At 36.6% G+C, this 12,420-nt stretch overlaps 1 protein-coding gene across 1 annotated transcript in view; it reads left to right on the top strand.

The window, feature by feature from the left end:
* ATP9B (ATPase phospholipid transporting 9B (putative)) overlaps nucleotides 1-12,420 on the top strand; it is a 269,119-nt gene that overhangs the window by 35,631 nt on the left and 221,068 nt on the right. The window contains exons 3-4 of the mRNA XM_025365036.1: nucleotides 1,462-1,612; nucleotides 4,341-4,454. Coding sequence (XP_025220821.1) covers nucleotides 1,462-1,612; nucleotides 4,341-4,454 — 265 coding nt within the window. The remainder of the gene's footprint in view (nucleotides 1-1,461; nucleotides 1,613-4,340; nucleotides 4,455-12,420) is intronic.

Below are 12,420 nucleotides of genomic sequence, written 5' to 3' on the forward strand. Positions count from 1 at the left end.
CAAATACTGAAACCTGTAAGTTTTCAGTATTTGTAAAGTGATTTCTAAAGCATGAGAGCATTATGATTGTAGTAAGGATGTGGCACTCCAGCGTGGGAGACAGCAGTTCTGTGATGGAGCTCTGATGTGTCAGCCTCATTTTATAATCAGCCGTATGCTGTCATTTTTATGCAAAATTTTTTGTTAACTTTTAAGCTTCCTTTGTCACAGAAATGAAGAATATTTGACTTATACAGCAGGCTTTCTATTCTAGCCTTGAATATAATTAGAAGGTGAGATTTAACAACTTCCTTTAATAAGCCATTCTGAGTCTTTCTCTACATTTTGAAAATTTGAATTAAACCAAGATGTTAATACTGAAGTTTAAGTTCATGATTGTTTTGTGCTTAGAAGAGATGAATTTGATACCTTTTCGTCATTTTCTGAAGTATTTTAAGAAAAGTTACTTTACTAGAAACTCTATACTCTCCACCCCCAAATAATGGTTTAGATGACCAAGAAGGGGAAGAGTGCTCCTGAAACCCAGACACTATTGGAACAGGGTAAATTTAAAATTAAAATATTTACTGCATAGATGAAGAGAGCTATGTGGAAATACAGTCAAGCTTTTATCATTAGAATATCACAGGAAACATTTGTTTCTCTTTAAATATTGGATTGAGCTGTAAATCTTTTTTTTTTTTTTTAAGATGGAGGCTTGCCCAGGCTGAAGTGCAGTGGCATTGTCTTGGCTCACTGCAACCTCTGCCTCCCAGATTCAAGCTATTCTCCTTTCTCAGCCTCCTGAGTAGCTGGGATTACAGGTGCCTGCTACCACAGCTGGCTAATTTTTTTATTTTTAGTAGAGACAGAGTTTTACCATGTTGGCCAGGCTGGTCTCGAACTCTTGACCTCAGGTGATCTGCCTGCTTTGGCCTCCCAAAGTGCTGGGATTACAGATGTGAGCCACCATGCCTGGCCTGAGCTGTAAGTCTTAATATTGCATTAGTTAATACTACTGGAAAAGTCATTTTTTAAGAGTGGAAAAAGTGGTTATTACTTCAGAGAATGAGTCACATCCTGGATTAATTGAAATCTAAGGACTTTTATCATTGAATAGTATATTGGGAATTACCAGTGGGTAACCTATAGCTATGCCTTTTCTCAACATACAGAGCATTGACTGCTTCAGAATATTAGTGGTTTTATTTTGCCAGTAAGAGTGTCTAAACAGAAAGATAATTCCCCTGGGGTTCTAGAAGCCATTGTATATTTATATAAGACTTTGTATTTTTATGTCAAATTTAAATTTGTGTAACCAACCTGTTATAAGAAAAACCCCACAGATTAGCATTAGGTGTGCTATTAGTGTCTGATAAATACAGAAATAATCAATATTGGCTCTAAATGTGTACAATTAGTTTGAACTTTTTTAAAAAGCAAAAAAAAAAGTACACAATATGTATCTTTTGTTTCATACAGTTGCTGTGATTGGCTGGTAAATATTTGTCAAAGAAAGAAAGAACTGAAAGCTCGCACAGTATGGCTTGGATGTCCTGAAAAGTGTGAAGAAAAACATCCCAGGAATTCTATAAAAAATCAAAAATACAATGTGTTTACCTTTATACCTGGGGTAAGACTATTGCATTCTTGGAGATGGGTTGTGTGTCAGACGTTGCTGGCTTCCTTTGCTGTAGGACGGAGCCTGTTGAGACTCTGACTTAGGTATTGAGTTGTGTCACATCCAAATCAGTGTCCTTTTGCTTTTGAACCATCTGTGTTCCCAGTAATTGTTAAATAATTCATGTATTTTTAATGGCTACATCATAGAGTGCAGCTCAGGAAAATGTACAGTTTGATTATTGCCTTCAGTTCTTGATAAACAATATTTATATTATTTTAGAAATATAGACATAATGAAGTAAAGGTAAATAAAATGATCAGAAAACAAGTTATGCATTTTATTTGGCTGGGAACTAGTTTGGAGAAAAAAGTAAATGTAATGTTTAAGCCCTGCCAAGAGATTTCACAAAGAAAATGAAACATTTTTTTATATTGAAATGATACAGTAACAAAGTATCTGTAATGTGCATATTTATATATAGATGTCTTTGCTACTTCACATTATAAATCTCAGACCTTGTTATATTGTTATATCATTAGTTATGTTTAATTGGGTATTATGTTAATTTTAAATACTGTAGTTTAAATATTTTATTACTTTTTTGTTGCTAGTGATATTACTGGCTTAAATTATAAAACAGTTCACATACAATTGGAATAGTTGAATACTTTTTGTTTTTTGTATGTCATTCCTTATTTTAATAGATTTATCTATCTTTCTAAAGGAAAAGGAAGCTGGTATTGATTATATTTCTATACCAAAGTTTTTGACATGTTTTAGGTCTTTTATTTGCAAGAAAAGCTCTTGATTACATGGAATGTGGGCAGCTTTGTCTTGTATATTTAATTTAAATAATCATGCTGACATTGTATTGGGCATTGATTTTACCCCCACCCCCACCTCATCCCCATCCACCTAGTGATTGGCAAATACTTGGTATCTAATGTACTTCTTTATTAAAACCCACAAAACTAATGGCTTCATAATTAAAAGACTGATCTTTTGTCAGGATAATAAAATGTAAACTGTCTTATAGGCAGATAAATATTCACATCTTTATTGAATGAAGCCACTGTTTTCTGCTTAGGTTTAAATTATTAAATACTTACAGATCTCAGAGATTGGCTAAGCAGTGTACGTTTTCCTAAAGGTCAGCAGGTTCAGTCAGTAGACAGTAGAGTATTGATTACAGTCGTTTAAAGCCAGCAGTGCAGCTTGACTTTGATCAGTGTAAGTCCACACAGCCTGCCCAGATTGGCTGCATGCTGAAAATACCTGTGGATGTGACTGTGATGATTACCATGTATATGAGTTTTTTATCTTAGATTGTCTCTGAAATTAGTCTTTTCATCTAAAATGTAGTATTTTAGAAACATTTGGTAATTACACAGTAGGAATTCTATGTCATTTTTACCACCAGTGGCAATTTCTAAATTGCTAATAGATATAATTTATGCTAACTGAGATTTTAAAGAAATCACTAAGGAAAAAGCACTTCATTTCCTGCTGAGATTAATTTATGAAATAATTCAAAACATTCTTAGACAGCGGGTTGGACGTGATTATGAACATAAATGCATTGTCAGTGTAACTGGTTTTGAGGCCCACACATCGCTGTATGATGATGCGGATAACCTCATTTTCTGAAAACAAGTTGCAGACTCCTTAGGTCAGCAGTGAGCACTTAACCCATTGCCCTGCTTGGTGAAATTTTCATACGTTCCAAGTGGCGTAGAAATGGCATCCAAAGAGATTGCGATTTGTAAGTTGCAGGTTTGCAAGTTTGATTTGAATTGTGGTGTGCTGTTTGAATTGTTCTCATCTGTAAACATAAGTTTTGTTCCATTTTGATTTTCAGTGTAAATCTAATAATTAGAGGCATTTGTGAATTGAGATCTATTCGTATATTAGATCTTGGGTTTTCATCCCTAAAGATAATGATTTGAAGTAAAAACCAAAACCAAAACCTTGCAGTACTGACATTCCTGATATTTTATTAAATGGTGAAATTTCTTTTATATTTGAACATATTAAGAATTAACAACCCAAAGACCATAAGAGTAGGTGAGTAGTTGTCTTCTTGAAAATTGGTCTGCAGTTACAACTTCTTATATTTTGTCTTTTTTAATGTTTTGAGAGAAGTGAATACCCACAGGAGATTAAGGCAGTCTATCTCGTGAAGTCAGCCTGTTCACATTTGGCTTGTTCACTCAGTCTTTGTAAAGCCACCTGGATGTCTGTGTTAAAAAAAAAAAAAAGTGGCTATTTATTTGTTTTTTACCACTTCATAAATATAAGATTAATATGTCTTTTCCATTGTAAGATTTTCTGAGTCATTATCAAGATACACCTGTATATTTACTGGCTTACTAACATTGGGAAGGTTTTGCTATCTTTTTTTGATGTTCATGTAAAAACTTACTAAATGAGTATGGAAAACTGGAAAATCTCATATAAGAAAAATAAAAAAACTTTTAGGTGACATTTTTTAACATAATTAAACGTCCTAATTGTCTTATTTTCAGTTTATTTAAAATATATTTTGGGAGTAACCTTACCTTTCTTTGTAATATAGCTATTAGAAAGCCAATGTGAAAATTAATACATTTACTTTGAATCAGAACATATTCTCACTGATGGAAATGTGGTTATATGTTGTGCTGATTTTAACTGTTTAATTTAGGTATTAAATTTTTTCCTTGTAGGAATTTTGTTAATTTTCTCTTTTCCTTTTTAGGTTTTGTATGAACAATTCAAGTTTTTCTTGAATCTCTATTTTCTGGTAATATCCTGCTCACAGTTTGTGCCAGCATTGAAAATAGGCTATCTCTACACCTACTGGGCTCCTCTGGTAAAAGAAAAGACTTTAAAAATTAAGTTAAATTATGAAATATTTAGAATATAGTTTTAAGAGTTGAGATGGTTAAAAGTTAAGTTGACCAGATTTTACAAACATGATGTTGTTGCAGTGCATCACTGAACTTCTTGTAAAAGATTTTGCTGAGTGACTTCAGTCCCTCTGAGAACCATGGGAAGTGTGGTGGTAGCACGCTGCCTGTAGAGCGGTGGCAGAGGGGTTTTCCTTGGTCATTCTGCACCTGTGTTAAGGGTACAGGTCATCAGCAGCTCCCTCCTGTGTGATGCAGCTGTTGGGAATGGGGCTGTGGGTCTGTTCTGTTACTCTCTTCACACCCTGACCATGGTGAGCATTCTGAAATATCCAAGTGCAGTACATACGATGTCTGGTTGACATCTCAGTGCATAAAGTTTTTCAAAAGGCCAGTGATGCAATGATGCTTGTCAATGAATGTTTCCATTTCAAGCATATGCTGTCTTGATAGTCTTAAGCTATTGGCTGATAGTTTTCATTGACTTTTAGCTTGTACAGACAAGATGTACATCATCTTTCCTCCTTTCATGGAAAAATGTACTACTTCCTTTATTTTTATTCTTTTGGAGCTAGAGTCTCACCCTGTTGCCCAGGCTGGAGTGTAGTGGCACAATCTCGGCTCACTGCAACCTCTGCCTCCTGGACTCACACAGTTCTCCTACCTCAGCCTCCTGAGTAGCTAGGATTACAGGCGTGTACCACTACACCTGGCTATTCTTGTGTTCTTAGTAGAGATGGCATTTCACCATGTTGGCTAGGCTGGTCTCAAACTCCTCACCTCAAATGATCCACCTACCTCAGCCTCCCAAAGTGCTGGAATTACAGGTGTGAGCCACCGCACCTGGCCTCTACTTCCTTTCTTGGATTTGCTCCCTTTTGGGCAGATGACCCGAGGAATCTAGGTAGGAAACACAGAGAGTGAAAGGGTTCCTTCAGTGAAAGAAGAGTGCAGTCCTCGGGGGTCCACGTGAGTTGTGGCCTTCCACATGGAGAGCTGAGCTGTCTGCTCCTGAGGGATCTGTCCTGGCCTGGGTAGGCTCCATCTCCCTAACCAGAGAACTCCAGATGAAGCAGGAGAACTTTGGAAGACAGATTAAATTCTTGTTTCCTGGACAGGCACAGTCAGGCTTTCCTGTTTGCCTGTAGTAAAACCATGCTGAGGGACATTTTTTGATTTCTCTTTCACATAGACTTCATAGTAGGGTGGATTTGAGGAATGAGTAACTTTATATGTAATATAAACACAAAATTACTAGATAAATGAATACTTTTTAGCTTATTAAATTAGTAAGATTGAAAGAGACGTTGGAGCTGAGCATGGGTAAAACTGTAACACTGTGGTGCTCATCCCATTAGTATAGATGCAGCGAGCTCCCCCGTTGGTGTGCATAGTGTGCATGCACACCTGTGTTGCCTTTATGGAGGGTCATTGATAATATATATTAAAGACCTGTTACTTGAGGAATTTATCCTAAAGAAATGATGATTGATCAAAGTCTAAAGAATGTCCATTATAAATATTTTAAAAAATCAAATGTCTAACAATAGATTATTTAAACTCTGCTATATCCTGTGTACTTGTTGGAATACTGTGTAGCTTTAAAAATGGTGATTAGGAAGTGTTTAGTAACATAAAAGTTACATATTAGAATAAGTTTTAAAAGGTGGCTCAAAATATGTATAGAATGAAATCCACAGTTCTTTTGATCAGTCAGTATTGAGCTCCTTCATGTCCAGCCCTAGTCTAGGAAATGTTGATACAACAGTGAACAAGACAAACCAAAGCCTGTTCTAACAGAATTAAAATTCTGGGAGAGAAGGCAGTATACTCCTAATGCCACGTAGCCAACCATCAGGCTATGAAGAAGAAAATGTGAAGCAGGAAAAACGAGTAGAGGATGAAGGGGGTGTTCTATATGGGATGGTCAAGGAAGGCCTCTTTTGCGAGGTGACATTGGAATGACATCTTACTGGTAAAACAGTCAGACGGATATGAAACAGGGAAGAGGGTTGCAGGCAGAGGAGCAGCTGCAGAGGTCTTGGACTGTTTTAGCGTGTTCCAGGGTGTGAGGAGATCATGCAGAAGAAGGGTGTGGGTGGGAAGAAGTAGTTGGAAAGGAGGTCACAGGGCCTGGCGTCAACTTTTCCAATCCTCTCAGATTTCGTCCTGGGTGGAAAAGGAAGCCGTGTGTTTGTGTATGTATTACATATATTCACACACAGAAGAAACACTGAAGTGTATACAACAGAATTTTGAAAGTTGTTGTTGAAGCTAGGTAACCGTGGAAGGGGGTATAGATAACTATTTTTCCTTTCTTTTCTCCACCTTCCACCACATTAGCAGTAACCAATTCTGAATGTGAGATTATAATTCCTGTGTATCTGTTAATAGTTTTACTACGTTTATATCTGTCATTAAAACAATACGCAATACTATTTTGTATGCTTTAAAAATTTTTATAAAGGTTATCTTTTTTTTTTTTTTTTGAGACGGAGTCTTGCTCTGTCACCCAGGCTGGAGTTCAGTGGCCGGATCTCAGCTCACTGCAAGCTCCACCTCCCGGGTTCACGCCATTCTCCTGCCTCAGCCTCCCGAGTAGCTGGGACTACAGGCGCCTGCCACCTCGCCCGGCTAGTTTTTTGTATTTTTTAGTAGAGATGGGGTTTCACCGCGTTAGCCAGGATGGTCTCGATCTCCTGACCTCGTGATCCGCCCGTCTCGGCCTCCCAAAGTGCTGGGATTACAGGCGTGAGCCACCGTGCCCGGCCTATAAAGGTTATCTTAATCTGTGTGGCCTATTGCAACATACTCTTTTTTTTTTTTTTTTTGAGACAGAGTCTTGCTCTGTCACCCAGGCTGGAGTGCGCCGGCGCAATCTCTGCCCACTGCAAGCTCTCCCACTGCAAGCTCTGCCTCCTGAGTTCACGCCATTCTCCTGCCTCAGCCTCCCGAGTAGCTGGGACTACAGGCGCCTGCCACCATGCCCGACTAATTTTTTGTATTTTTAGTAGAGACGGTGTTTCACCGTGTTAGGCAGGATGGTCTCAATCTCCTGACCTCGTGATCCACCTGCCTTGGTCTCCCAAAGTGCTGGAATTACAGGCGTAAGGCGTAAGCGACCACGCCCGGCTGATTATATTTACGATTTTAATGTATTTATTTCTAGCCCCTTTTTTTCTATTCATAGCTTTCACAGTTGTATTTACTGCTTAAATATCATTTCCCAGCTGGGTGCTCATGCCTGTAATCCCAGCACTGTGGGAGGCCAAGGCGGGAGGATATCTTGAGCTCAGGAGTTCAAGACCAACCTGGGTAAGATGGTAAAATTCCATCTCTGCCAAAAAATAGAAAAATTAGTTGTGTGTGGTGGTGCATATCTTTAGTCCCAGCTACTCAGGAGGCTGAGGTTGGAGAATTGCTTGAGCCTGGGAGGCAGAGGTTGTAGTGAGCCAAAATTGCGCCACTGCACGGCGGCCTGGGTGACAGAGTGAGACCCTGTCTTCAAAAAACAAAAAATTGCCTCTTGGGTTAAAACTGTTTTAACTTAAACAATGATGGTCTGAGAACACAAATTCTTCTTAAAAAAGTAAAGGAAAATGTATTTATGTATATTTTGCTTCGGCCTTTTGAACTTACCGTGATTTAACTAGCTTTCAACCAAAGAAAATGTCCTTTAGATGGTTCTTTATGAAGAACTTTATTTGATTTGTTCACAAAATTCATGATCTTGGCCATACTTGAGTGAAGTGTGCACGCAAGCACACACACATCTGTTTATCAAGACAAGAAAACATTTCTTTGTTTTTTCTTTTCATGTGCTCGTTCATTTCCAGTTCTAGCTGCAATTTTTAGTCCTTTAACTTGAATTTTCATCCTGTTATTTTGAAGTACTTTATCATTTTTTGACATATATTAGCTTTAATTATTTTTGGATAAGTACCTCAATAAGCAACTACTTCAATATTCATGTAAAAGATGTTGTTATTTCCACTACATTTGCGTTTTAAGTTTTTAGAGAAGTGAAAAGCCACTTTTTCCATTTGAATGATGCTTGACGTTGCCTTCTGATACACCTAGATGAATTCTCTCGTGTCCTGAGTATCATATTGTTAGATCTGAGAATTGATCTACTTTTTAAATCATTTTCTTTTGTTCTTTGGTTTGGCAGCAACCACAATTGATGCTACCTTTCAGATAACAAATGATGAATAGTATGCTTTCACTGTTTATATGCATCTTAACCTTTGATTGAGCAAATCTCTTAAAAAGTTGATGTGCACCTTACGCTTACCTTCAAATCCGAGAAGCAAGCGTACTAGGGCATGTTGATTCTTTTAAAAAGCTTTTAAAAATGTTGAAAATCAAGACAGTTTGAAAAATTAGACAAAGTTAAGGAATAATTAAACATACACTAAATCTAAAGAAATCTCTTTAAAGGAAACTATTTAAAATAATGCAAATTTGAAAATACATATAGATGTCTCTTTTTAACTGAAGAAAATGTTCTTCCACAAGAATTCCTCATAAGCCCTTGAGTTCTTGCATTTTCTGTACCAGTTTATATTAACCCCATTGTGTCCAGTGCCTGTAACACTATGTGATCTTTTTATATACATTGACTTCTTTTCAATTTTTTCTCGTTCTCTAAGGTTCTATAACTTTCTCAAGGAAAAGATACTAGTTAACATTTCCAGATTTCTTCTAGCCAAAATCCTACCACTGAGGCATAAAACCATTTTACAGTTGTCGGTTGTAAAATTCTATTTCTGTTGTTCACTAATTTTAAATAAAACAAGTTACTTCAAACTTACTCCCTCTGTTCTCTAACTAAAATTGAGATGTTTTTGAAAACAGTGATAGCTTAATTAATATTTCTTTTTAAGTTACTTTTGGTAATATTATTTATTAGCTCTAGGTCTGAACTAATTTATGTTATATTTTCCCGTATAGTAGAAGTGTAAATTGAAAATAAGTTGATTTCATTACATTATCATGTCTGGATGAAGATTACCTTTCATATTCAGCTTTCAGAACAATTCTTTAAAGCAAAGCTTGTGTTCAGAGTAACAAAACAGAATGTCATGCTTCTATCAAAATGAATGAGGTAGAATAGATCTGTCTATGCAGAAGATCTTTAGATAAAGACAGCTCTGGCTCTAACAATTTTTAACATTGTATCTTCTATATAAAATGTCTTCTGCTACTTTGTTAATAGATAATTGGCAACCAGATAGGCTGTAGGCGAGAAATCAATCTATGAGGACTTTGATTTTTCAGTCTTATTTAAAAATCCTTGCTTCCATCTACTCTTTTTTCATGTGCATGTCTCTGCATTAGAGGTGTGGGCAAAGTAAGAAAAGGAAAACAAAATACAGTTGCTTGGAATCATGCAGAGACAACCATTGTTAGTGATCTGTGTGGCCTTGGTAAGGTTACTTACCCCCTTTGTGTCTCAATTTGCTTATCTGTAAATTAGAGGTAAAGATACATACTTTGTAAGACTTTTGCGCCATTTAAAAGGGGTAACTCATTTAGGATACTTGGAAAAGTGTATGGCACATGATAAGCTGTCAAAGGCAAACCTATAATGTACCCATCTAACTTTTTCTCCTTTTACAAAAATGTGTATTGTTTTGGACTCACTCCACGTGGTTCTTGGGTTATCTGGAGAAATAGGAGAAAGGCTGTGGACAAGCCATGTGAGAAGAAGTCCATGTTGTCCAGTCTGTCTGACACACTCGTGCACAAATACTGCTGTTTCCAGGATGTCAGTAGTTTATATGGCCCTTCTCCTTCCAGTTTTGATTTTTCTAGGGAACAGCGTTATAGCATAAACCTCTGACCTGGTTGGTACCGAGGTAGTGGGAAGACCCAAGTGCTCCTACAGTAAGACTTGCTTACTCCAGTCCTGCATAAACCACCAATCTGTAATGATCCATTTAAGAACTCAGATCTAAACTCTTACGGTAGAGGCTCATTTATTGTAGACTCCAGTGGCAGAAGGAAATGGTGGCCTTAACTTCCCTTTCCTTTAGTCTCTTTTATGTTCCTAGGCTGGCCATTGGGCATTTCCTCAGGATAGATATGCTGGAGATGGACGTGATGGTGGTGACATCTTTTGGATGTTGAGAATCCTACACTTGTGTTACTTATTCAGAGAAACAGATTTGGAAATGTGTTGTAAGGCAGCTTGGACACTCTCATAGTCCTTGCCCATGACCAGGATCCTGTTTCCTCTTAACAGTATTTAACTCCTGTTTTCAGGACTTGGGACCTAACCCTCTTTGTTCTGTCTTCTTTAATACTACTTCATTTGAAGTAGGAGCTTAATTTCACTGACTTCCTTGAGTTCTTAGGAACTAGCACATTTTTGTGGTTTATGATTACTTAATGAATTTGGTTAACTTTTGCTGTCTTTAAGCCATAAGTTTAAAGGGGTGAAAATTAGAGTCACCTGGAGAGTTTAACATATGTGTCTGAGATCTCTTCCCTGGAAATTAGAGGTAAAAGTACACGTTTCAGATAGGGTTGGAGCAAATTTGTGTTCCAAAAGTCTTTCAGGTGATTATGATATGCTTACCTGATTAAAAAACACTCCTTTAAAATATTGTCTATACTATAAATAAAATGTGCTTGCTAATCACTTTCATTCTCTGTCTCAGTGAGTCACAAACAGAACTTTAAGAAGTTACCTCTGCATCATGAACATGAGTCTGTAGCAGTAAATCTTCTCTTACGTGGGAATAGCTGCAGACAAGTATATTTTCTGGATTCAAAGATGCATGTTTTTCATGTTATTAAAATTGAGCTGTGGCTTATAAAATGTATATATTTACAATGCTGTTGTCTTCCTACCCAAGACTACTACTAAAATAATACTGATGTATCTTAAAACCAGTGACATCGTTGAATCAAGGAAATAGAGCATTTCGTCATATGACTCTGTGCTATGAATTTCTTACTTGTGGACATTCAGGTTATTTCTAATTTTTCATATTCATGCTGTGATCCTAGAATTTTTCCTTTAGGATAAGTTTCTAGAAGTAAAACCGCTTGGTTAAATATGTGCAAATTTTAAGGCTTTTGATAACACCAACTTTCTTCGAACTTTTTTGGGGATGTCTGCTGCTTTTGCTTTTCATATTCATTTTCTTTGTTTTTCTGTTGCTAACTCTAGTTCAATAAAACGATGAATTTATATTCAAGTTCTTCTTTGTCTCTAACTAATAGGCTTTTTGATGACTACTTTTATTTCATTGCTGCTTTGTCATGACTTGTTATCAGCTTTGAAGAAACTAGCCATCATTCCCTATTGTATATTCTTCACTCTATTATGGAGACATTTATTATAATACAAAAATTTCTTCTATTAAAATTTTGTACTTCACACAGCTGGCATCACTCTTAGTCATAAAAGACTGAATGTGTTCCCCTTAAGTTTAGGAACAAGGGTGTTTGCTCCCACCAGTTCTATTCAACGTTGTATTGAAGGTAAATAGGGCAGTTAGAAGAAAATGAAGTAAAAGGCGTCTAGATGGAAAGAAAGAAGAAAGTCTCTCTCTAGTCACAGATGGCTTGATCTTGTTTATAGGAAAACCTAGGGAATCTACACACGAAAATATTGTAACTAAACAAAATGAATTAGCAGGGTTGCAGGATACAAGATGAACATACAAAAGTCACTTGTATTTCTAGCAATGACCATCCCAAAATGAAATTAGGATAACAATTCCATTTATAATTTCATCAAAAAGAAAATAATAGGAATAAACTTAAAGCATGAAATTACATACTGAAAACTATGAAAGAATTTTGAAAAAAATGAAAGGTCTGAATAAGTGGAAAGTCGTTCATTAGTTGAAGGACTTAATATTGTTAAGATGGCAGCACTCTTCAAATTGACCTACAAATTTAATCCAATGCTTA

The sequence above is a fragment of the Theropithecus gelada genome, chromosome 18 (assembly GCF_003255815.1).
Source record: "Theropithecus gelada isolate Dixy chromosome 18, Tgel_1.0, whole genome shotgun sequence".
NCBI classification, from domain to species: Eukaryota; Metazoa; Chordata; class Mammalia; order Primates; family Cercopithecidae; genus Theropithecus; species Theropithecus gelada.